The 27,136-nt window shown below is 41.2% G+C and overlaps 1 protein-coding gene across 1 annotated transcript in view; it reads right to left on the bottom strand.

Moving 5' to 3' along the window:
• The window catches only part of vegfc (vascular endothelial growth factor c), an 88,527-nt gene that overhangs the window by 24,472 nt on the left and 36,919 nt on the right, over positions 1–27,136 (bottom strand). Inside the window, exons 2-4 of the mRNA XM_041785662.1 lie at positions 18,418–18,658; positions 17,938–18,128; positions 4,603–4,742 (exon numbers count right to left, since the gene is read on the bottom strand). Coding sequence (XP_041641596.1) covers positions 4,603–4,742; positions 17,938–18,128; positions 18,418–18,658 — 572 coding nt within the window. The remainder of the gene's footprint in view (positions 1–4,602; positions 4,743–17,937; positions 18,129–18,417; positions 18,659–27,136) is intronic.

Below are 27,136 nucleotides of genomic sequence, written 5' to 3'. Positions count from 1 at the left end.
TAGATGACACTGAGGATGCCTCAGTTCAGTTTATTGAGCCCACACAACCTGAAGCCTCCATGCCTGCCCAGCCCCTACCTCAGACAAACCCTGCAGCTACCTCAAGAGGAACAGTCTCCCTCTCTGCAAACGACCTAAACTCACCTGAAATACGAAGAGTTGTAGTGGAGCACATTGTAAGAAAAGATGACGTCAGTCCTTCTGCACTTTCTCCAGTCAGACTACGTGCCTTCTCTGGAAAATGCCCAAAACCCAGCAATGAAGCAGATTATGAAACCTGGAGATCCCGCATCGAGTTGCTGCTCACCGATCCAAGTCTGTCTGCCCTAAATGTGACCTGGAGAATTTTAGAGAGTTTGTTGTCCCCTGCAGCCGACGTGGTTAAAGGTCTGGGTCCCGAAAAATTACCTGCTGTCTACCTCCAGGTCCTCGATTCAGCTTTTGCCACAGTCCAAGATGGTGAAGAACTTTTTGCTCAGTTTTTAAACACTCAACAAGATCCGGGTGGAAAGCCCTCATCCTACCTCCAGAGACTCCAGTTTTCCCTGAACTCTGTCGTCAAAAAAGGAGGTATCCTGCCAACTGAAACCAACAAACACCACTTTAGACAATTCTGCCGTGGATGCTGGGACAACACAGTCATCACCAACCTGCAGCTGGAACAGAAAAAAGACAATCCTCCATCCTTCTCTGACCTCTTACTCCAGTTATGCACAGAAGAAGACAGACAGTCTGCAAAAGAACATCAAATGAGAAAATACATCAGCTCATCCAGACAAAGAGTCAACATGAAGACTCAACACACTTGTGCCTGTGCTACAACCCCACCATATGATTTCAAAGCCATAGAAGATCTCCAGAAACAAATGAACAAACTACAGAACCAATCAGCATCTTTGATTTCCCAGAGAAAGACCCAGTCTACACCCCAGCATGACCAACGTCCAGTTTACACACCTCGATCTCGACCTGCAGTTTCTCCCATCTCAAACCAGATGAACAAGCCCAGACTCTGGTACTGCTTTAAATGTGGTGAAGATGGCCACATCAGCATGTCATGCACCAATGCTGCAAATCCAGAAATGGTGACAAGTAAAAGAAAGCAACTGCAGCAGAAACAACAGATGTGGGACATGAAAAATCACTTGTCTAAAAAGTCAAACTAGAAGCAGTCTCTGTGGAGGGACAGATGGAGGCGGCAGTAAAAAAATGTCCCGGGAAACTGACTCGACAACATTCCACTCAACGTCACTGGCAGTTACTATCAGGACTCATTGGAACCAAAAGCACAGCTCAAGTTAACATTAAAGAGATGCCATTCAACTGTTTATTGGATACGGGTCCTCAGGTGACAACCAATCCCCACTCCTTCTACAATAGCGACCATTCAGATCAAGACAACAAACCTCTGACCAATATCCTGGAGATGGAGGGCGCTAATGGCGCTGGCCATTAATCATCCTCTTCCTTTTGGTTATAAAGCAGTGTTACACATCCTTCAGCTGAGACACAAACAGTCCAATGACAGCCAGCATGCCATCCTCAAACCACATGGAACCAGTCCCCAGACCATCCCAGCTGGAGGAACTGTTGTTCTGGAGGGCAGCATTCCCGCTCACTCCATAACCTTTGAAAAACTGTCATAATTGAACATCCATCTTCTTTCTCTCTGCCTGGTGGCTTGACTGTTAAATCTTGTCTTGCTGACCTTCCCAGACATCAGCCATGCCAGTTGCCAGTCATCATCACCAATGAATCTGATCATGACATCATCATCCCTGCCAGATCCTCCATTGCAGAAATAAGAGCCATAAGAGCCATAAGAGCCATCACCTCTAAAGAAAAAAGTGTCCGCGATCCAGTCCAAGCCCACTCTCCAGATCCAACATCTCCAGAGCCACAGTTCAAGTTCAACTTCGCTGACTCACCACTCTCATCTGAATGGAAAAACCGCATCACAGTAAAGCTCAACACCATCCCAGAAGTCTCTGCAAAACATTATCCTGATTTTGGCCGAACAGATAAAGTCACTCACCAAATCAAATTGTCAGATGAAAACTCCATTCAAACACAGACCCAGACCAGTCCATCCTCAAGACATTGATGCAGTTCGCAAACATCTGGAAGAACTTCTGGAAGCCGGCGTAATCCGAGAATCAGAATCCCCCTTCGCATCACCCATTGTTGAGGTTAGAGGTTACACGCACCATCTTCACCAAAAGATTGATTCTAACGTTATAGAAACTCAGCGGTCGTTTTTTTTTTTCAACCCCTCCTTTCCTTATTGGATCCGTCTGAGGACTGGCGAGCTACCCAACCAACTCTTAACGCCCCCGCCTCGCTCCCCTTTCCCCCAAGAAGACTACCACGGTTATGGTAGGAACGAACGGACTCTGGAATAGTCATTAATACAATAAACTGAAAAGATTTAACTTTGAAAAAAGAACAGAACTTTAATTTTCGTGTTTTTTAAAGACCTTCCTTCTTTATTGTTAATTGATTATTTGAAATTGTTCCTGTTTATTATTTGTAAAAAATATAATCTATCAATACATTTAATTTAAACTTAACTTCTGTCTTTGTCACTTTATTCATACATCCTTGGCTTCCTTTGAGACGAACCTGAAGTTTCTGAGTTACCTAATTTTTCCACTGTTTATTATTTCAATAATAATATATAATTTCATTTTATTTGATCTAAATTAAAATACTCCAAAATGTTACAATTGCATCTAATGTTCTGATTCCAGAAGCTTCCATATGCATATTTCTCTATAACCACCATGGAGAATAATCCCAAGAAATAATGAATACAAAAACAACTGCATTTGAAGCAGTAGCCCAACCCCGAATGACAGTCTACCAAAGATCCAATATTGATGACAAGAGCATTCACTCTATCACAGGTCCTGACCTCGGTGACCTCAGTTACCATGTTTAAAAAAGTGCATGTTTTGTTCTGTAAGCAAAAGCATGCCAAAAACGACATCATCAACCATTTCGTCACTGATTCCTTACATTCATTAGATTGTGTTATAATGAGCTCATAAATCAGACTCAGGGATGCACAAACATTTTAGAGCTCTGCAAAGTTAATCAAGCAATCATGTGAAAGTGTTTCCTGAAGTAACACCCCTGAACACACCCAGCACAGGAAGCGACCGCTGCAACAATACAGTCAAACAGTCGGACGGAGCTCTGAGAGGCAGAGAGAAGAAGTTTCTCCTGTGGCTCTTACTGCTGCTTGTTTGGAACTGGAAAAATGCCAGAGTCAACTTGAAGAGGTGGTGTTGGGCACGATTCATTTAGTCTGCTGCAAGTAGAGTTGAAAAGGTAGTTTCAAACATCAGTTTTACCCCTAAACCTTGATGCCGAGTTCCCCTCACCCTTTGAAACAGAGAGGTGGTGGTGGAATCTCCCCCTGCAAAGTGGGACAACCTTACAAGCTCCTGATTTGACATTAACACAGGCAACAACACTGACAATTCATTTGTTAGAGGAGTGGTTTTTCTTTTAGTTCTCTCATTTGAAATTAAAAGGACCCTAATGCACTGGAACAACCTTACTTGAATCTGAAAAGAGGGTTCAGATTGTCAGAAGTTTCAAGTCTTGGCAAGGATTCATGAGGCAATCCTGGAGGTTGTCATCAAGACTTGGTTTGGGGTGTGCTTTGTCAAAATTTCCGTTTTAAGGACCTAGAATGCCTAGAACTTCACCCTACCCCATCTATTTCAACAAAAATTGAAACAACTTACACAAGATGCAAACAGCAAACTTGTGGAAAGGGTTTATAGAGCATTGAGCTCCCCTGTCTCACCAAGAAACATATCTGTGCAGATGCAAGGTAGGAAGAGGGTCATTGTTAACCTTGCAAAGCAGATAGATACGCCCGTTTCCATGTTTCTCACTGGTGAATCCATGTTGCAAAGCTCCTGTCTGAACAGTTTGGGCCCGGTTAGAAAGTGACAGGACCAATTAGCTTCAAGGGGCTGTACTTTTGGAGTCATGACGTATGCAAGCAGCGACAAGAGGCTGGTGCAATTATGGCGGAAAAGATTAGCGTGGATGCTGCTAAAGCGGCAGTTTTATCAGAACTTGATGACATTTCTTCATTAAAAGAAGAACAAAGAACAGCAGTGAGTTGTTTTCTTTTCAAAAACGACAAAAGTTGTATACTGACATGTCTACAGTCGCCTCGGTAGTTGTTATGACATCACATGTTTTGTTGCTCTGATGGCGCATGACGATGTGACTGACATAACGTTCATCCAAATGCCCTCCGAGTTTTTTTTCAAAGGCTCTGCCCTTCCCCACACACTGTCTATGGGAGGTTTCCCAGATGGATGTGTGGAACAAATCCATCTGGGGTGTCAGGTTGGGTCATTGTTAGTTTTCAAAAATATATTAACATCCATAGTAGCTCCAATGTCCTCATGGAGCCTAACCAAACGCAGCCCGGTCACTTCTTTTTCTTGGCAAATTTGCAAACTGACTATGTGCATGAAGCGAGCTACTGTACTGGACTGTGTACCCAAGAGTGCTCACATATGGACAATGCTACTAACAACCCTGTGTTGTGGTTGTGTGATTTGTGTGTCTTACTCAGGCAGGGCTCTCCTGATGATGCTGTGGACTTGTTTGTAGACGTCCAGTTTAGACAGACAGCTGCACTGGGTGTGGTTGGCCACGCTGATGGTCACTGGTTTGGTGCCCTGTGTGATCGGCACCGTGATCTCAAAGAGCTGCAGAGAGAACAAAACAGGAGAGTCAGAAAATCAGCTACAAAAAAAGACGCAGAACGCATTATTAGCCCACTTGGATTTCACATGGAGAGTTTTTGCAAACTCCAAGCGCACTTTCATGTGTTTTGCACTGAGGAGTGGCTTCCATCACTTCCAGCCACTCTGGAGTGGTCCATCTCGACACAGGATCACTGGAGCTCAGAGTGAGCATCAGGTTCTTGGTCACCTCTCTTACAAAGGCCCTTCTCCCTGATTGCTCAATTTGGCTCGGCGACCTCGGTAGAGTCCTGGTTGTGCCAAACTGCTTCCATCTGAGAATCATGGAGGCCGCTGTGCTCTTGAGAACCTTCAGAGCAAGAGAAACTTTTTTGTAGCCGTCCCCAGATCTGTGCCTGTCCACAATCCTGTCTCTGAGCGCTGCAGGCAGCTCCTACGACCTCATGGCTTGGTCAGTCGTGAGGCCTGGCATGTACCTTTCCAAACCATGTCCCAGATCCAGAGAAATGAGAGGAACCTGAGCTAAGTTTCAAGTGTTTTGCAAAGGGTCTGAATACTTGTATCAATGTGATGTATTTAATGGTGCCTTTTGTCTCCAGGTGAAGTGTTATGTAACAGCAGTGTAGCCCTTTACTCATAGTTTTTTTTCCATCTCAAGCCCTCATTGATTCATGCACTCACACACTGAACATCTAAACACGTGATACTCTACGTGTGGCTCTTTGGAGATTATTTGTGGCTCTTTTATGTCTGAATTTGAAATATTATTCCCCCAAAAATCTTTAAAAAAGGGAAACTTTGACCTCAGAAGTTATCTGTTAATCAGTTTGTTTCCCAAGCTTTTAAAGTTGGCTTTATTTGTCAACCTTGATTTTTTATCTACATATTTCCATTGGCTTATTTGCATTTTTTGCCCATATTTTCCTTTTTTTGCCACTTTAAATTCATTTTCACTTTTAGCCCACTTTTGCTACTTTTTTGCCCCTTTGTGCCTATTTATATCCTGTTTGTACCCTTTCACACTCATTTTTTGCCTCTTTTATCCTGCCTTTTGCTATTTTTCCCCTTTTATTGCCACTTTTCCCCCCATTGTGACCCTTTTGTTTTACCTGTAACCTTTTTTTGTCACTTATACCCCTTTTTTTGTCACTTTCTGCATTTTTTTTCTTCCCATTTTTCCACTCAGCTATTGCAATTTTAAGCCTATTTTGCACCTTTTCACTCAAAATTTTTCCCCTTTTTCAATGTTTTGCCACTTATAGTCTTATAGCCACTTTTTGCTAATTTTATCCCCTTTTAACCACTTTTAGCCCCTTTAATCCTGCTTTTAGCTATCTGCACCTCTTGTTTGCCATTATTTCCCACTTTTCACAAATCTAAGCTGCCTTTTCCATTTTATGCCACTTTTTCCCCCAATTGTTGACCATTTTTTCCTATCCTTTTGCTGCTTTTTTGCCTGTTTTAGTCACTTTTCACACATTTATAGCCATATTTTTGTCCTTTTTTGACCATTTTTGCCACTTGTATCTTTTTTCTTGCCACTCTTACCCCATTTTTTGCTATTTCCTGCTTTTTTGCCACTTTTTCTCAGCGTTTATTTCACTTTTCACCCAGTTTTAGCCATTTTATGCCTACTTTGCCCCTTTTCACCCACTTTCAGCCCTTTCTGCCACTTTTCACCACTTAGATTGTTGCTCTTGCAAAGGTATTTACAATAATTTGGCTCGTTGCTTAAGCAGGGTTGAGTAACACTGATCTGAAGTCTCAGTATTTTAGCTGTAGGGTGGAGATTGGGATTGGGCCTCCGTACTCAGTCAGTAAAGAAACACTCTATCACCAGAAGCCTTTAGTTCACACACTTAGTCAACAAAGACTGTTCAACAAGAACCCTCGTCCTGGACTTCACCCTGCAGCGTAATTAACTGAGAGATCAGCAGGTTTTACACTGAATGCTGAGAACGTTGGTGAGTGAACAAAAGGAGTAATGAAGAGCTGAGCTTTAGTTTTCACATGGCGCTGAGGAGAAACTCTGAGAGACTCTTCATCCAGTCAGAGTTTAACAACATGAATGGAGGCTCGTTATGTGGCTGACTTTATTCAAGAGCATTAAAGTGTCTGTGCTGCTCTCATCCTAATGAGGGCATCATTAAAGCTGACCTCAGAGTTTCTGACCTAAAGACAGCTCACTATGGCAACACAACACTCAAACACACACATTAAACACACTTTAAGGAGAGCGCTTTGAGATCCACTAAACGTTTCTCACACAGATTTCTTCAGTGTTTCTCCGGCTTGTGAAAAATTCCTCGTTCCTTGTCTGTTTGGACACGCTGCTCATGTTCACCCATGCTGCTGCTGTGTCGTCCTGCAGGATTTTACCCTGCTGAGCTTGTCACATCTTTTTGGTTAGGATTTACCGTCCAAGTTACAACCTCCATTCCAAAAAAGTTGGGACACATTGTGAAATGTAAATAAGAAAAGAATGTAAGGCTTCGCTTATACGACATTTTGCTTTGTTTTCCGTTTTTGTTTCCAAAAAGTTCCACGTTCAGACGGCAACATTTTCAAAACGATCTCTGTTCACACGAGACTGCGGGAAACACCAAAACGATGTAGTACACATGCCAGACCAGTAGATGGCGGTGTGATTTTCGTGCCTGCACCAGATTCTGACTCAACCCACACACCCTTTGACGGTGTATGGGTCGAGTAAGATCTGGTGCAGGCACGAAATACATCTCCACTGATCCAAGTGATGCTGAAGTAAATCAACACTTTGTTGGAGAAGTTAAATTCAAAAGAGTGAGGAGCACGAACGGCCATCTTTGCTTTGGGCTTCCCATCTGCGCATGCGTTATAAGCGTACTCGCTCATGGATATTTAATGCAGCTGCAGTGCACATGTCCGTTTTCAGGAAGTGCCGGTTTCCCTGTTTACACAGAGACGGAGACGGGGGCGTTTTGAAAAACTTCCACTCTGGAGCCTGTTTCCAAAAAGTTCCATTTTCAGGCACCAAAACGCTACAAAACTTCTGCGTTTTCCCTCGAAAATGTTGTCGTGTAAACGGGGCAAAAGTCTCATGAACAGCAAGTCTCCTGTTGAAACTGAGAAGTTTTTCAGGAAAAACATTTAACTCATCTCAAAAATGTAGGGACAGGGCCATGTTTACCGTTGTGTAGCATCCTCTGAGAAGTCAGGAAAAACAGTAGCTGGACTGGGAGAGGAATGCTGTCCCATTCTTGTCTAATGTAGGATTCTAGCTGCTCAACAGCCCTGGTCTTCTTTGCTGGATTTGCTCCAAATGTTTTCTTTTGGTGAAGTCTGGACTCTTCTCCTGTGAAGCCATGCTGTCGTGATGGATGTGGTATGTGGTTTAGCATCGTCTTGCTGAAACAGAGACGTTGTCTGGATTGGAGCACATGTTGCTCTAAACCTCTACATATTTTTCGGCACTGATATTTCCTTTCCCAGATGTGTAAGCTGTCCACACCATATGGGTTTATGAGATTTGAAGATCATTGCATTTGGTATTTATTTACATTTTGCACAGCGCCCCAACTTCTTTGGAATTTGGGTTTCAGACCACGAATGTTTCATGATGATTATTTGCAGCATTGATTCCATTATTCACACAGGGCAAACAGAAATGTTGACTTAAGCTGTGCGATGGTTCTTATCACTTCTTCTTGGAAGATTTGCAAACCAGCCCCATGCATACTGCCACCTACTGGTGGTCGAATTTACATGCTGTAAGTTAAAGTAATGTTAGGAGGTCTTTAAGAAAGTTGACACATTTCTTTGCAATCAGCCAAAGACATCCTGCTCTGAAAGGACAATCCAGCTGTCATTAGCAATGCTGCTCTCTGTAAATGAGAAAAATACATTGAAAATAGCATATGTGAGGTATTTAAGGAAACACCGCCAACAATGACAAAACCATAGCGTATTAAATTTGAGGGTAAACCAGGGAATAACCCTCAGTGTTAAAGAGAGGCGCATGAACATCTGCAGACTTAAACCTACATCTGTGCAGGTGTTTGACTGAAGAGCAGACGGACATAAACGCTTAAATACACTAATAGTCAGTCAAACAGTAAATTATACAGTTTAGTAACACTTCTATTACCTGCTAAGTGTTGAACCCTCTCATCGCCTGCCAGCTGCCTCGCGGCACTGCCAAAATAAATCATCTCGATGAGACGCTCAGGATGACGAAACAAACCGCAGAGGGCTGTTAGAAAAAGAGCTACGTTTGACTCTTCACCCTCCCTTACTTCCAAATTATTACAAATTATTACCAATGACTTTTAAAAAGTCATCAGAATTCAGCCTGGCTGTAAATTGTGTGTCTGCTGAGCCATAACTTAATGGATTCAGCGTGTACTGTATGTAAATCGTCAAACCCTGGCCGGTGGTCAGAGATCTCAGCCAAAAACAGCAGTTAGGAAAAACTATCGGAGTGAAAGAGCGGCTTGTGAAACCTCAGAAAGACTGCGGCTCAGCACACACTAAAAACCACAATCAAACCTCACAGCTTCAACCTTGGCCTCCTTTCCTCTGACCTGGACTGAACGGGGGACGTGCAGCATGAAGATTCATGAGTCTGCGGTCCGAAAGCCTCTCTAACACCGACGCTGTCCCACTTTCAAAGCACACAACACAGTCTGGGTTTAGTCTGATTGGAGCCGACGTTTGAAGATGTTTGCTGTCTCACTCACACTGTTATGTCCTCTCTGTGGAGGACAGAAAGAGACGTACCAAAACATGTCCAAACACCGCTGTGTGTGACAACAAACAACCTGAGCATCTCAGCTGATTAATGCAGGGAGAAAAGATCTTTAAACCCTCAAAGTGGCTCTTTATTTCCCTACATGACGGGTCAAACTCAAGGCCCGGGGGCCAAATCCGGCCCGTGGTACAGTTACACCCGGCCCACAAGATCATATCCTGTTCTTATTATAATTGGCCCTAAAATAAGAGGTCTGCAGGTTTCCTCCAGTATAAAAATGTAAACTTAACCTGATGATATCAAATATCCTAAAGTCATAAAAATGTGAAAAAAAAGAGTAAAAATAATTGGATAAAAAGAAATGTGGGGAAAAAACTAATTTTCAATTTTGCATTGCACAATTTTGACTTCTATTATTTGGACTTTAATTACAAATTTTGACCTTTTACATTTATTATTATGACTTTTTATCTTGTATATTGACAATTTTCAATTTTTTTAAAATGACTTTTTATCTCATATTTTGACCTTTTTAATTTATAATTTTAATTTTTTATCTTCTATTTTGACCTTTTGAATTTAATATTTAGACTTTTTATCTTCTATTTTGACCTTTTGAATTTAATATTTAGACTTTTTATCTTCTATTTTGACCTTTTGAATTTAATATCTAGACTTTTTATCTTCTATTTTGACCTTTTCAATTTGAATTTTTATCTCGTATTTTGACCTTTTCAATTTATAATTTTGACTTTTTTATCTTCTACTTTGACCTTTTCAATTTATAATTTTGACTTTTTATCTCATATTTTGACCTTTTCAATTTATAATTTTGACTTTTTAATTTAATATTTAGACTTTTGATCTCGTATTTTGATCTTTTCAATTTACAATTTTGACTTTTTATCTTGAATTTTACCTTTTCAATTTATAATTTTGACTTTATCTAATATTTCTGGCATTTTTCAATTAATAATTTTCACTTTTTATTTCATATTAGCTTTAAAATTCATTGTATAAATTTTTTATCTCATATTTGGACCATTTCAATTTATAATTTGCACCATTTTAAAAAACACGATTGTGACTTTATGTATATGTTTGCCTTTTAAAAGCATTATTTTAACATCTAATTGTGTGTTTTGACCTTTTGAACTAATAAGTTTGACTGTTAATCTCTGATCATGAACTTTTTAACTAACCATTTTGACTTTTTTAATCTCAAAATCATTTTTCATCAGTGCTAGTTTTTCCCCCATAACTCATTACTGGAGAAAACAGTTTGGTTAAATGTGGACCCTGTTAGACCCTCGGGTCAGACCTTCATTCAGGATCCGGCCCCTGCTGTGATTGAGTTTGACACCCCTGCCTTACATCCAGTCATGCTGATGATCCTCCTCTTAGCTGAGAGGAGGATCAGGAGAGCCACATCCATGAAGCCACATCCGTTTCCTGAAAGGGGCGGAGTCAGACAGCTCATTAACATTTAAAGCCACAGACACAGAAACAGCTCATTCTGAGCAGGGCTGAAACAGAAACAAAAATTCAATACTGGAGTGTTTTTTTTTTTTAGCAAAAACTTCACAGGCATGTTTTGGGGACCTCTGAGACTAAAATAAAGTTGTCTTAAAAGGGTGAAATATGTGACCTTTAACTTCCTTTCCTTTTAACTTTAATAAAAGTAAATTGCTATCAGAACTTTACTGCTTGTTGTAAAATATGTATTAATAATCAACATAGGTACAAGTAATTCATTTAAGGGAGCTATCTTCTTCTCTAATTTGTCTAGTACTATTTCTCTTGATAAAAGCAAAAGTGATTGAAAAGTAAAGTCAATATTTCCTATTCGATTAATTGACAGAAATAGGGAGAGAATAATAGATGGAAAAAAAGAATGGATAACTGCAGCCTTACTTCCCATTTATTCCTAATGTCCCCCACTTCCTGACCCCATTGGACATTCATGGTCACATGACTGCAAACCTATACAAAGGCTTTGGAAGGTCATAACAAGACCAACCTATTAGAATTGTAAAAATAAGGATTAAACACACTTTGTCAACTTTGTCAACTGTTGGAAATAATGTAGAGAAAAGACTGAAGGGCCTTGCTTCTAATGAAAATTAACCACATACTCTGTAAATATGTTTTTCAGTTCTGGACATGAATCACTAGGATACGGCCCCTAACAGAGTCTGAAAACTCTGATTTCCGGCTCGTTGTTGTAATGCACTGGCTCGTGTCTTGTGTGATAGCTTATTGTTTGAGCTCAGCTGCTTTACTCATTTCCTCATTGAGCTCACTTAATGAACTAAAGAGCAGTCCACTCTTTTGTTTGATGATCTGCTCGCGCTGATTTGAATCAGAGCAGGAAGTCTGCTGTGGCCTCCGTGTCTGTCTGCGTCTCTCGGTGTTTGTAGAACTCCATCTGTAAATGTATTTGTGTTTCCAAACTGGCATCTACAGTACATAATCAGCAGAACACAAGACTGCCAGCATTACTTAGTAAGTGTTTTCAGAAGCTGACTTCAACTGTCCCATACTGCACCAGTGCATATAAAACTTTGTATAGTCTCTGTACAAGTTTGGAAATGTAAGTCACCCATATCTGCCACTCTTCTCGCTCCTCTACAATGAGAGATCCTCCAGGCTGTGCATGGATAAAAGTGGCTAGAAGAAGATGCAACAATGGCCAAAAAGGAGGAAACAAGAGGTATCTAATGAAAAAAGGTAGCTTAAATGGGCAAAAAGTGGTGAAAAAGAGCAAAAATGGGATAAAAGTGGCTAAAAGAAGTTCCAAAAATGGGCAAAAAAGAGGAAACAAGAGGAATTAAATGGAAAAAGGTAGCTTAAGTGGGCAAAAAATTGTAAAAAGGGGCAAAAATTGATAAAAGTTGCTAAAGGAAGTTGCAAAAAAGGGCAAAAAAGAGGAAATAAGGGGTATGTAATGGCAAAATATAGCTTAAATGGGAAAAAAATGTAAAAAAAGGGCAAAAATGTATAAAATTTGCCTAAAGAAGTCACAACAATGGGCAAAAAAAGAGAAAACAAGGGGTACTTCAAAAAGGTAACGGCAAAGGTAGCTTAAATGGGCAAAAAGTGGCAAAAAATGGTGACAAAGGGCAAAAATGGGGAAAAGTGGCATAAAGAAGTGGCAAAAATGGGCAAAAAAGAAGGGAGAAAAAGTGTTTTTTTAATGGCAAAGCTAGCTTAATTGGGTGAAAAGTCGTACAAAATGGTGAAAAAGGGCAAAAATTGGATAAATGTGGAAAAAAATGGGACAATTATGTTTGACAATTAAAGCCTTCTGTGTAAGTCTGGGAATAAACTGATTTATGTGAATAACCTCTGAGGTCAGAGTTTCCCTTTACTAAGGTTTTCTAGAGAGCCACTCGTTGAGTATCACTGCTTTAGAGAGGGATTACCAAAAACACACGCTCTATCAACGACGACTTCCAAGAACCCTCAAGGCACTGCTCAGGATCAGCAGCAGCACGCAGCAGAAGCACTTTCTTCTTATACACCAGAGTAAACACCACAGCTCATCCAAGAGCTCAACATGCTGCTCACATAACTCAGCTGCTTCCTAAAAGACGTCATCGGATTCTGCTGGAGGTTTGTAGTTTTCATAACAGTGCAGCTCGGTCATGAAGAAATATCTTTGCACTGTGGCAGCGCTGTCATTTCTCCTAAAGTGATACACTTCCATCTACTTCTTTAATAAGTGTGCAAACTGTTTCTGTAAGCATATTTTTCAGTGTGCTTCATAAAGGATTATTCTCTTGGCAGAAACGTGGAAACAGAAGGAAAATATCTGGATGATGAAACGCAATCTTTTGTGCAATTTCCCTCTGCTACAAGGACGTTTAAGAGACATAATTTTTCATAGCTTGCTGTGTTTTAAAGCCCATAAATGTATGTTTTTATGAGGATTATGTTTAATGGAAGTCCTTCTTTCAAAACAGTGTTTACATACATGTAAGATGATCTCCAGTCAGAAAGCATTTAAGCTGGGAATCAACCCAACTACCGTTAAACGGGACGGCCTGAATCAGAGGCTTTCTGCCTCAGGAACACGGTCTCAGGTTTTTACTCATTAAAAAATCGACTCCTGCCTGAATATGGGTCTCATAACCAAACCCTCTCAACAGAAATCATGAAGCGGTCTGGATATGTTCCACACATCTACTACTACCACTCAGGACGTCCCTGACAGGGTGGAGTAGGGCTGCTGGCCGGACACGTCAGACTGTTTCACACATCCATGACGTAAGATATGTTTCACATCCATCAGGGTTTAGAAAGAGCCGACCTTTGACCCTTTATGGGACAAGGAACTAACTATGATCTCTTTGGTCAACCTCCCTCGTGGCCTCCCCCCAACTGTCTGTGATACAGTGGAACAGTGTGATTTTTCTCAGCCAGTCAGTGGTGGTCAGTCATGTGAAGGAAAGTGACATCACAGCATCTGACCAATCAGCAGTGGCCCAGAGCGTCTCAAACTTCCTGTTTCCTCCAGAGCTTGTGAAATGCAGTCTTACATCTGGTGAGTCCCACACCAGCAACCCCAACATCATGACCACCTATGGAACATTCATGAAACTCACACGTTATAACGGTGAAAAGTAGAGCATGCTAGGTTTAGTCTTGGTTGTCTGTCTCTACATGTCAGTTCTGCGACTGAGGGGCGACCAGTCCAGGGTGTACCCCGCCTCTCGCCCAATGACAGCTGGGATAGGCTCCGGCCCTCCAGCGACCCCCAAACGGGATTTTTTTTTTGATTTGGAGGAACTGCAAAACTACATCTACGATAGGAATTCCCCCTATTCAATCTAGCGAGCCACACAAGGGGTATTTTCTTGATAAAGAACATTTTATGATGTGGATAATAGGACTCTATAGTGAAGTCTGATGTTACCATGGGCTTATAAAAGATTAAAGAGAGATCCATTGGTAAATTCTACTAATTTATGGAAATTTCCATGGTATAAAAGTAGGAGTGGGAATCACTAGTGGTCCCATCATACATTATTATCACAATTTTAAACATTTTGCAATACAGTGAGTATTGCAATAGCATATATTGCAATATACAGTGCTCAACAAATTTATTAGACCACCACCCAAAGTAAGGTTTATGCCACAGCTGCCCTAAATTAACAGCATTGGTAATTACCAAAATCATTTTTGATCTTTCTGCAATGGTTATTACACCAATATGTAGAAGCTCTTTAACCCAAATGATATTTTTAATGCTAAAATAGAATTATTATTGTTATCCATGAATTTTCAAATTCACCGATTTACAAAAAAACTGAAAAATAGTAAAGTTCATTATTATATCTTGATGAATATGTCAAATTATAGTTATTTACTTGCATCCCTGAACAGAAAAATGAGTTTTAGTGGTTGAATGTTATGCTTGATTTATTTCTGACTTCTCAGAGAAGCCCAGTGAGCCGGCTCAAATTTGGGTATAAAAATGTGAATTCAGTTTGAAATTCCTCATTCCTGTTCAAAATGGTAAAACATTTGTAGTTTTAGTTTTTAGTTTTAAACAAGTTTTTCAAAGATTTCTAAAATATTTGTTTTCTCGTTTTCATGACAGGTGGTCTAATAAATTTGTTAAGCACTGTATATACCAGTTTCTTCATCTGTTTAGCTGATTTGGCGTTAGTCTTCTCCTCATGGTTGTTGTATTTCATGTAGCACTTCATGATAACCTCATGTGTCAGGTCCATCTCAGTCGTGCCCTGCTTGCTTTCCTAATGTCCTTCCTCTGGTGCTGCCATGTTTGTTGAACTTTCTTTCTCCTCCTCTGTGACCGTCACCTCTGCTGACCTCACTGGACAAACAACTGATTTTATTTTTCTATTATCAAAGACTTCAGTTCATATTAGCAGTTCATTTGAAAAAATCGATACTTGGTGGACGAGACGATATATCACCAGACAAAATATGGCGATACTATGCTGTATCCATTTTTTCTCCCACCCCTAATGAACAGTTAAACAGGCATGATTTGCCCAGTTTCATAACCTTATAAGAGTTTTATTATACTTACAAGGCTTAAATCAGTTTTTATTTTTACTGTGAGCCTTATCTCTGTTAAAATTAGTACACACATGTAATATTTGTGACTTTTTAGTTTTTCTCTGATGGAATTATATGAAAAATAAGTGGTATAAATATGTGATTTTATTCAGTTTTACTGTAGCACAACAGTATCATTTTGCCTAAACTGCTTACATTTGTTTTCATTTTTATTGTGACTGTCATCACTGTTAAAATTACCATAGTAACACAAAATTTGCACTTAAAAAAACCCAAATCAAATAAGCTGGGTAACACGATGTTAAAGACGATGTGTCCATTCATGGGAGAGCTGAGTAAAAGCAGTGTTTTCTTTTCTCGTGAATAAATCATGACCTTACACAGCATGAATTGAAAGGTCAGGGGTCACCAGAAACACCAGACTATTTGCTTGTAATCTGAAAATGTCTGCTTCAACATTAATTTCTTTTCCCCCTTTAAACACAGACTCACTTTGGGTTGAAGCAATCATGACAATCATCATTAAAGCTACGATATTGTTTAAGCTTAGAGATTTAATACACTATAATAAAACCCTCAAATTAACTTTTAATGGATTTATTATCTCACAGGATTGTATAAAGCTACACTATGGCCAGTTAAAACAAACTCTGTCAAATCATTTTATAGCAGAGATTTATGAGACTACAGCGAACGGGACAGATGCAGGAAGAGCCCCCTGCTGAGAGAGAGGCCATGCTGAATAACGCTCTGACCACACACGCTCACCTATACGTGCCGTACTCTGCAGGAATACTGCCTCTAAAGGTTTATGGAGGAGATGCTGAATGACTTCAGTGTTTAGACACCTTGAATGATTATGGCATTATAGCTCACAGCCCAGCAAAAGCAGCGTAGACTGCATGATGTAGCAGCTGGAAGAGTGCAAAGGAGGCAGTGGATGTGTCATATTTCTTCCAGCCCTGTCCTTTAAAGGCTTATTCTAAAATTCCAGCTGAAACACTAGGGCACTGATCATCAACTGGTGGCCCTGGGGCCAAATCAGGCCCCCTGAAGCATCCTGTCTGGCCTCCAGAAGATCATTAGATCCAGAAAAGCAGGAAAAGACGGTGTTGTGGTTTTAAGAGTTTTGTTTTTTTTTTTTTGCTTTAAATGTCTGCAGCTGTTAAATCCACCCTAAAAGCGATTAATATTCAAATAGTTTTAGAATGACTTCACATTTGATCTGTTTTTACAGAAATTCACTAGTCACCCATTACTAGTAAATATTTAAAAAATGTGTTAAAACTGGCAAAAAAGTGGTGGAAAGGGGTTAGAGAGTGGCAGAAATGGGTGATAAGATCCAAATAGGTTGTGGAGTGACACAAAGGGACAAAAACATGCAGGAAAAGTGGTGAGAAGAGGTTAAAGTGTGGCAAGCCATTAGTATTAAAGGATAAAGGGGGCCAAAAGTGAATCAAAAATGGGTGAAAAGTGGTAAAAATAAACTAAAAGGGGCAAAAGTAGAAAAAGGAGGGATAAGACAGGCAAGAAAAGTGGTTTAAAGGAGTTAAAGAAAGGCAAAAAGTTGGGTTAAAGAGAGAAAAATGGTCAAAAAGTATAAAAAATGGGTTAAAACTGGCAAAATGGTGCAAAAATAGCCAATGGCAAAGTAGTAAAAAGGCAGGCAAGTGGGTTAAAGAGTGACAAAATCCCAAAAAATGCCAAAAATTGGTTAAAAGTGGCAAAAGGGTGTAAAAATAGCCTACTGCAAAGTAGTGAAACTGCAGGAAAGTGGGTTAAAGAGGGATGAAATAGCAAAAATGGGTTAAACATGGCACAAAATGTTGCAGAAATGGCAGAATGAAGCAGTGAAGTAGTGAAAAGTGTTAAACATGAGTTCATACTGGTGCTAAATCATAATTGTTGAGGACCAATTCCTTGGGTCTCCTTGTGGTCTACAGCATTATATATTGGGATATATTTTACTGGTAATGCCTAAAAATGTCCTTTGATTTGAAAGAAAATACAAAAACTAATAAAATAATATGTTAATTAGAATTAAATATGGATTTCATTTTTCTTTATTTGGAAGTCTGGCCCCCAGAGACTCTGTCAAGAATATCTGGCCCCTGTGCAAATGTACTTGATGGCCCCTGCTCTAGGGTTTAGTTACTCTTCAAGTGTAGCACACTTTGACCAAGTCTCCTAGTAAACTAACACAGTGGACAGATAAGTTGGTAGAAGAGGATGACAACCAACACCAAACTAAGCTTTAAGGGGAGATGTTTAATAATCAAACCATCCATTAACTCCTGCAGAACTTCAATGACCAGGCCACGGTGCTCCAAGCTTTTCCATATCTAACATCCAACATGAACACAGATCTACATTTAAGCTTGTTATGATCTAAAAGAAAAGTCAGATCGCACTCACGGTTTTGCTGAGGTATCCGGTGGAGATATTCCGACACTGTTTATCCTCAGAGTGGCAGCATCCTCCACATCTGTAGACGGACACACACGGGGGTTTATAGAAGATGTTGGTGGGAGCCCCGAACTCCCTGCCCACGTCGACACAGACTTCTCTGGGCATGCACTGAGTCTTCCTCCACTCTGACTCTATACCTGCACAGACACAGAGTCAGACAGCCGTGCAATATGTCTCATCGTTTGTGCAAAAATGCAAGCCACTGCACATGTTCAAGTGTCTTAAGTTTACATTCACTCTAACAGCCTGCAGGGGGCGCCTCTGCTGGCTTCTTAAAGAATTTGACATTCTTTTACAATTAGAATTTTAATATTGTGACTTTTGTTGACAAAAGCAAAATCTGACTTTATTTAGAGAGCTGCAGTGGTGAACAAATTTCTGTTTTAATGCAACCAAACAGATTATCAAACCCAAAGTGTGTCATACTTTTCAGGAGGTCCAGGTTGAGGTAGGCAGCAGCAAACGTCGGCTCTTCCGTTTCAGCCGGCAGTCGTTGTCTGCGAGGCTGAGGCCGCTGAGAAAGTTTGGAGGCCGAGGAGGCTGCGGCAGAAAGCTTAGATCTGCACTTCAGAGACGCCCAGTATGAAGGGTAAATAAGACTCATGAGTTCATCGACGCTGGAGGCTGAACGCAACTTCTGCTCCATGTCTGGTTTTGGTGGGGAGTCCTGAAAGAGACAAAAGACAGACGTACTGTTCTTACTGTTGTTGACATGTTTCTTTTCACTGCAGGCTTGCAGCTCTAGTTTTTACATTATCCTCTGAGCCAGCCATAAATAGACCACAAGCATAATTTGGACACCTCTGGTGTTAATTTACAGGACTACAGTGTGGATAAAGTGTGCAGTTAACATAAATATCATGCAGATATTCATGAGCTTTACAGCAGTCCAGTGTTGTATTCCTCTCACTAAGCTCCTAATTCCTCTTCTTCATGCATGCAAAGTTTCTGAATGTTATCTGACTTCCTGTCCTTCAGTTTCAGATAGATGGATAGATGCCATTGTGCTATTTATGATAAACATCAATTTAACATCCACACAATCACCGTGACAGGAACCCGGGCAGGCCTTTGTATCAGAGGCCAGTCAAACAGAGTGAAGCTGCCCATTGTATTTCACTGCCTGTACCAGTTTATGAGTTTAAAGAAACACACACACCATTTCCCAGCAGAACAATGTGTTTATTTACGTCCGTTTCTAAATGCATTTGCATGTTTGGTGTATGTTCTAAATATGTGTGTGTCCTGTCTGGGCTTCCTCTGCCTCATGTGTGAGTGTGATTGTGTATTTTTGTCTCCGTTTCCCCTGATTCTGAGTTTCTGTTCGTCTTTAGATGGCTGTTTTCACACATACCTTCCATTCACGTGGGAAAAGGTCGGTTTTCTTCTGTCGCATTGACTCAAAGAAGCAGAAAACAAACAATAGAGAATAAAACAGCTGGAAAAAGAGCCTGAGGTCACCTGAAGCCTATTTATGTTCCAGTCATGTTTCCTGGATGTTTGAATGTTTCATTGTCTAAAAGGGGCTGAAAAAATCACCATGGTTGTTTTTATTTGGCTGCAAATGTAGAAATTCTGCACAGATGGAGGTCTTAGTTGATCATCCCCCTTCAGACCCCCTTCACTTTAGTCAATTTTGTTATATTTCATCCATTCCCTGTCTCTGATCTTTGCTTGAGTGTTTCTAAACCTTGATTGGAGTCCATCTGTGCAAAATTACACTGATTGGACCTGATTTGGAAAGGCACACTCCTCTCTATAGAAAACCTCACAGCTGACAGCAAAAGACCAAACCATGAGCTAGTTTTGTAGGACTCAAGAATGTTCTTGAGACCGCTCTCAAGACCACGTTTTGAATGTCTTGGTCTTGTCTTGGACTGTCCGGACTCGAGATTTTCCATCAAGACCGGTCTAGTCCAGCACTGATCTGCTATTCTTAGACTTCATTAATGTGATAATAAGGAGAAGCACTTGCTAAAACAACAGATAGCTGCACCTGCAAAAACTCAGACATCAGTCCATCTTATTTCTGAAATACCTCTGAACACTTACTTTAGGCCTCATTCACCTGACAAATCTAGATAAGCATCTCATTTTCAGATATTGAGAATAATTCCTGACTTGTCAGTGGCTTTTAAATACATACGAGGATTTATTTTTTACAAAAATTTAAGCCAGGTATACACTGTGCGATTTTAAGCTGACTATATGACAGTCATGGCAGAATGTCATCTCATACTATGTGACTGAATCACTTACAACACACAAGCATCAAGCACAACCTGAGTGCTCACACTGTACAAGTGAAGTTGGGACAGACTGTGACAGAAACCCACAGAGTTTCCTTTTCAAAAAGTCTCACACACTGAGAGTGAAGTGTTTGCAGTCACATTCTCTCTCTCCCCCCCCTCTATCCATCCTGCTTTCTCTCTCTCTCTCTCCCTCTCCTGCTATCTCTCTCTATCCCACACACACACAAAAATCGTCACCATCCATGTCAGCTGCAGGTCCGCGGGTAGGAATATTTCCTGCTCGTTTGTTTCCTTTATCATAACGGGGGTGCATCAGAAAGTCCTTCTCGCCGTTGTCATGGTGATTTAGGACGTTGTCTGACAGTTTACAAAGGAAAAAAATCCCCCAAAGTAGTTTATTCTGCTCTCACTATGAAGTGTCTGGAGTCATACGACCAAAATATCAAACATGCCAGAAATCCTTCCAACCAGTTGAGAACCGTCAGGTCGTAGTCGGGCTGTGGTCGGCCGTCGTAACCCTGTACACAGCACGACAAGCGTGCTATTTTAACCCCTTCAGTAATGCAGACATTGTTTACATTGTTAAGTCACAGGCATTGTGTACAATAACTGGCATAAAAAGGGTGTAACATTTTTTTTTTTATTTTTAGTAGTCAGGGTTGAAGTTGTTGAAGAGATCTGAAACAGTGAAAATTAAAAAAAAAAAAATGAAAAATGAGTATTTTATTAACACCTTTCCGCACGTCCGTTTTCTGGACAAACAAGGACAGATGGAGCTAAAATATTTCATTTACGGATTTATGCATTCAGGGACCCGTTTTCAAAAGTATCGTTTACAGTCCCCCAAAACGACGTTTCCGTGTGGATGAAACGCTGATCCGACATAAAACTTTTGTGTATACACCTGAGTTTCTTTCCGTGTGGACGGGGCATAAGCCTTAAGTTTCAGATCCATTTGCAGCCATAAATCACTGCTGACCCGGGAAGCAGAAAGGGAGGGGGCTGAAGAGCACAGGGCTGGGAGTTATAACCGAATCTACGATAAAACGCAATACATTCTATTTCTTCATGATCTGAGATCGTCCCAACCCTAGTGAGAGAGGTGACCAAGACCCTGATGGTCAAAGCTCTAGAAGGACAACCATCACTACAGCCGACAACTTGGGAGTTTGCAAAAAACTCCATGTGTCCGTCCAGCCACTCTGCCTGAAGCCCAGATCAGTGGAGGCACAGAGACGTAGAAATAAACTGTTTGTGGTTTTACATCCATTTAGTTCCAGTCAACAGATTCACAACCAATGGGCTGATGTAAAAACACTCCAGAAAATAAAACATTACATGTAGATCAACTACAGACTGAACATGACAAGCTTGAAACAGCTGCCCATAGAAACAGGCGGAGGTGTAAACATGAAAACGCTGCACACCTGTCAGACAGCTCAGGTGATTTCCCTGAAGTTTGAAACCAGAGAACGCCGTTCAGCAGCGTGATGTCAGCGACTGACAATCGTCTCCTCTGGCTGACGTTTGTCTGAGCTGTTTTCACCACACTGAGTCGATCCCAAGGGCTTCCTGTCTCAGCTGAAGGTTTGTTTCTGCTCAGAGACTCAAACTCAACCGTCAAACTGTCAGAAACCAGCAGACGTTGTGTCTAATGTTTCTTTACCGTGTTCAGACGGTTTAAAAAACCCAGATGTATGTTAAAGTACCTGCCTCACAATGGAACAGAAATCTGAAGTTTGGATTTTATCTCTGTACACAGCTGGATTAGAGCTTCAGTCAGGTAAATTCCAGTCTGTGCATGTTAAGATGAGATCTTCATGAGCACTCAGAAGCATTTATCACAGACGTTATAGTATAAACACTTAATTGTTTTTGAGTAGCAAAGCAGCAATGATGATAACTTTTTAGTACCACAGCAATGGAAATAGAAGTCCTGGGATCCTAAAGGTGGATAACTTCCTGTTTAGCATCTCCAAATATTGCAGGAAATGTATGCAAATAGTCTGATCTGTAGCCAGCAACAGGTTTTTGTAAAAACATCGATCATTGAAATAACAGAGACTGAATCGTTTTAAACACGTGGCATCAAAAATGTACCAAAGTGTCTGAAACTCACAATCCAGAAACAGATTTCCAAAAGCTGTCTTCTCTGTCAGGAGTGTTTTAAACACATTGACAGTACACAGGTGGGTCACCAAGCTAAGGTCAAAGGCCACCAAAGAACAACTGAACATGTCTTTACACAGGGTCGACTTATTATCAGCCTGGTCTATGATTCAGACAGATATTTGACATTTTGGCTGATTCTCTGCACCAGCATGTATCACATGTTGTCAATCTAACACTGAAATGACAGGAATTTGATTGGTCAACCCCTGATCTGTGTAATAATCACTGTAAGCTTGTGCTAGAGTGAGAGGAAGTGTGAGGCTGGCTGGTCTGCCCCTCTCATTAAATCCCAGATGGAGTTGTGATATCCTGTGTTGAACTGAAGCTTCTGATACCATCATTTGAACATGTTTCTTCAGCTGTTTGCAGCTGTCCCGACCAGTGAGAATTAAAAACAACCTTTAAACATGTGGCACGAGAGGTCACCTGATGGGATAATGAGAAAATGAGTGAAAAGTTTCAAAAAACAGCATTCATCTTTAAAATTACTCTTACAAGGTGGGAGTAGCTCAGTCTGTAAGGACTTGGGCTGGGAATTGGAGGGTTGCCAGTTCAGGTCCTGGTTGGACCATATCTAGACTTTGACCTGGTAGCTAGAGAGGTGCTAGTTCACTTCCCTAGTACTGCTGAAGTACTGAGCTTACGGCAGCACTCCAGTGAGAGCAGCAAGTCATCACTCTGATATCTCTCCATTAGTGCATGTCTTTGCGGGCCCCACATGGGTTATATGTGGGCTACAGTATGGGTCCCACGTGGGTTTGTCCATGTGTTCCTTGGTGACCCCACCTGTGGTTGCCCATGAGTCCCACATAGGCCCCATCTCTAGACAGATCCTACTTCCAGTAAACAAGGGCAACTGCAAGGATCTCTAAATGGGACCTAAATGGGTCTCTTATGGGCTGATTCACACGTGCAGTTCACATGGGCAATCACAGGTTGGGAACCCATGGATAAACCCACATGGGACCCACACTGCAGCCCACATATAACCCATATGGGGCCCTCATGAAGTGTCTTTTTCTTCTTCTAAAAGACTAACAAAGTCCAAGCATTTCAGCTGAGGTGCATCTACTCTGGAATTACATAAAATCTGGGTCAACAGTACTCTGTTTCCCACAATGCAGGAGTGTCACAGCGAGGTCTCTGATTGGTTGATCCCCCTTTTACCATTGAAACTACTCTCTATGGTGTTTTGTGCCCTCAACATCGCCTGGAAGGCAGCGGCTGCCTGAAAGGCATATCCCATCCTCTAATGGCCATCCAATCAGGTAAAGACATGAGCTTAACCCCTTATCCAATCACCAGTCAAGAAAGAGAGCTTTCCCCAGATAGTTGGTTGGTTGCTAACTTCTGTATTAGGCATAATACCTGAAGTCATGAATTATGTCATAAACAAGCAAACAAAATCGACCCATTTGAATCTCCTTAGGAAATTAAGAAGTTTATTTATTTGGTAGGCATCTAGATGCCTTCTAGGATGCTTGGTGACATTATTTAGAGCTGAGCTGACTTCACGGCAGCTAAAGACATGGTAGAGACATGTTCATGTCTTCCAGGCTGTAAACTGGATACCTGCCAGGCAGCCTGATAGTTGTGGATAACTGTAAAGCCTGATTTATGCTTCTGCGTCGCATTGAGACGCCGTTGTTGACCATTCGAAGTTCTGTGTCGAGGGAATGCGTCACTCTGCAGTTCATCCCCATGCCGCTAGGGGGGTGTGGCTGTGTGTGTGTGGTTTCAGAGGGGTCACATCCTAATCCTAGTTTATCTTCCAGTCACAGTTAACAATGGCGACCAAGCTGGAGCGGGTGTGTTTGGAGTTGGAGCTCATCGCTATCAATGAACAAATTCTTTTGTTGCAAATGTTGAAGCGCGGGCGACAAGGAAGACGTTTGCGGAGATGGACTGTACGACCACTAAACGAGTCGAGGCTGAGAACGGGTTAAGAGGTTGCAGGAAGAAAGACCAGAAAAAGCAACTGCCGGAAATGACGCTTTGAGCGGACCAATCACAGACCCTGCAGTCCGCGTCACCACAACGCATAGTTAGAATTTTTTGGAGGAGCGCGTCAGGCTACGGCATAGGGGTCCGCGTCGATGCAGAGGGCTATGCACAGCTATGCCGTCGATGCAACGCAGAAGCATGAATCAGGCTTCAGGCAGCTATATACAGTCGCTAGAAAAAGTATGTGAACCCTTTGAGATTTCTTGGATTTCTGCATAAATTGGTCATAAAATGTGTACCGATCTTCATCTAAGTCACAACAATAGACAAACACAGTCTGCTTAAACTAATACTGTGCAAAAAATGATATGTTTTCATGTTTTTATTGAACAAACCATGTAAACATTCACAGTGCAGGGTGGAAAAAGTATGTGAACCCCTAGGCTAATGACTTCTCCAAGAGCTAATTGGAGCCAGGAGTCAGCCAACCTGGAGTCCAATCAATGTGATGAGATTGGATGTGTTGGTTAAAGCTGCCCTGCCCTATAAAAAACACACACCAGTTTTGAATTTGCTGTTCTCAAGAAGCATTGCCTGATGTGAACCATGCCTGGCCCAAAAGAGCTCTCAGAAGACCTACGATCAAGAATTGAAGCTGAAGCTGGAAAGGGTTACAAAAGTATCTCTAAAACTCTTGATGTTCATGTGTCCACGGTAAGACAGACTGTCTACAAATGGAGAAAGTTCAGCACTGTTGCTACTCTCCCTAGGCGTGGACGTCCTGTAAAGATGGCTGCAAGAACACAGCACAGAATGCTCAATGAGGTGAAGAAGAATCCTAGAGTGTCAGCTAAAGACTTACAGAAATCTCTGGCACATGCCAACATTTGTGGTGACTAATCTACAATAAGTAAAACATTAAACAAGAATGGCAGTCCTTCCACGAAGGAAGCCACTGCTGTCCAAAAAACACATTGCTGCACGTTTGAAGTTTACAAAAGAGCTCCTGGATGTTCCATAGATGAAACAAAAATTGAGTTGTTTGGAAGGAACACACAACGCTATGTGTGGAGAAAAAAGGCTCAGCACACCAACATCAAAACCTCATCCCAACTGTGAAATATGGTGGAGGGGCCATCATGGTTTGGGGCTGCTTTGCTTCCTCAGGGCCTGGACGGATTGCTGTCATTGATGGAAAAATGAATTCCCAATTTTATCAAGACATTTTGCAGGAAAACTTAAGACCATCTGTCCACCAACTGAAGCTCAACAGAGGATGGGTGATGCAACCGGACAACGACCCAAAGCATAGAAGTAAATCAACAACAGAATGGCTTCAACAGAAGAAAATGGAGTGGTCCAGTCAGAGTCCTGACCTCAGCTTAATTGAGATGCATTGGCATGACTTCAAGAGAGTGATGCACACCAGACATCCCAAGAATATTGCTGAACTAAAACAGTTTTGTAAAGAGGAATGGTCCAAAATTCCTCCTGACCGTTGCGCAGGTCTGATCTGCAACGACAGGAAACGTCTGGTTGAGGTTATTGCTGCCAACAGAGGGTCAACCAGTCATTAGCCTAGGGGTTCACATACTTTTTCCACCCTGCACTGTGAATGTTTACATGTTTTGTTCAGTAAAAACATGAAAACATGTCATTTTTTGTGCAGTATTAGTTTAAGCAGACTGTGTTTGTCTATTGTTGTGACTTAGATGAAGATCAGAACACATTTGATGAGCAATTTATGCAGAAATCCAAGAAATCTCAAAGGGTTCACATACTTTTTCTAGCGACTGTACATAGTAAGCCCTTTCTCTCTATGCTACACATATTCAGTATACTAACTACCTGCTAGGCAGCTCCTTGGCCCCTGTCAGTTTTCCACAACCAACAGGCTGTCTGGAGGGTAGCTAGTACACACAGGCAGCCTGGAAGGCAAGTGGGCGGGAACCACTGAGTTCTGTGCTAAGACACACGGTACCACGTACGAAACTGAGCACCAGATCAGCCAGGAGAAATGTTTATGAAAAATTCAGCAGACAGTTTCAATCTGTAGAAGGCAGTCAGCATGCACATTTTAACTCAAAATGGAGGATTTAAATACTTTTTACTTAAACGTCAAGATTTGGACCCTAACTGATCAGCAGTACTGCATACAAATACGCAGAGGTAGTAGATGCTCATGTGAGGATGGAGAGGAGGGACTGGACGCCTGAACTGGATGGGATAGTATGGGGTGGATATCCTCAGCCCTAGAACAGCGTTATTCTGTGGGAGATGCTACATTATAAAGAAAAAAAATGAGCATATGCTCCCAGAAAACTCCTTCAGACTGTTCTCTATCAGAGTGAGTGACGGATGGCAGAGGAGGACAGCTGCTGAAACACTCAGACCGTTCAGACGAGGAGAGGAGCTGTCACCGATCAGAGTGAGGATATCTGATCCACTTTCTAAGGATTTACAGGGACTGTCTAGGAAACAGAGCATTCCTAACTTACAATCCATGTTCTTTCTCTGGACTTTAAACTGAAACTCTCGTGTCCTAACAGTAAGTTAACCCTTAGATGCATGACCTGCCAACACCTACACTCTTCCATGAGTGGGGTCAAAAATGACCCCAATTAGAATGAATGTGTTTTATGCTGTAAACTTAAGAAATTTCTTTCATTTTGGTTAAAGATGATTATTTTTATTATATTTTGGTCAAAAAAAGAATTATTTCATGTTTGACATGTTCATTTATCACATTTATTAACATTTTATCACAAACAGCTTTG

Source organism: Cheilinus undulatus, linkage group 4 (genome assembly GCF_018320785.1).
Source record: "Cheilinus undulatus linkage group 4, ASM1832078v1, whole genome shotgun sequence".
NCBI lineage: Eukaryota > Metazoa > Chordata > Actinopteri > Labriformes > Labridae > Cheilinus > Cheilinus undulatus.
The sequence above is the reverse complement of the archived record's forward strand: the minus strand, read 5'-3'. Positions and strand labels throughout refer to the sequence as shown.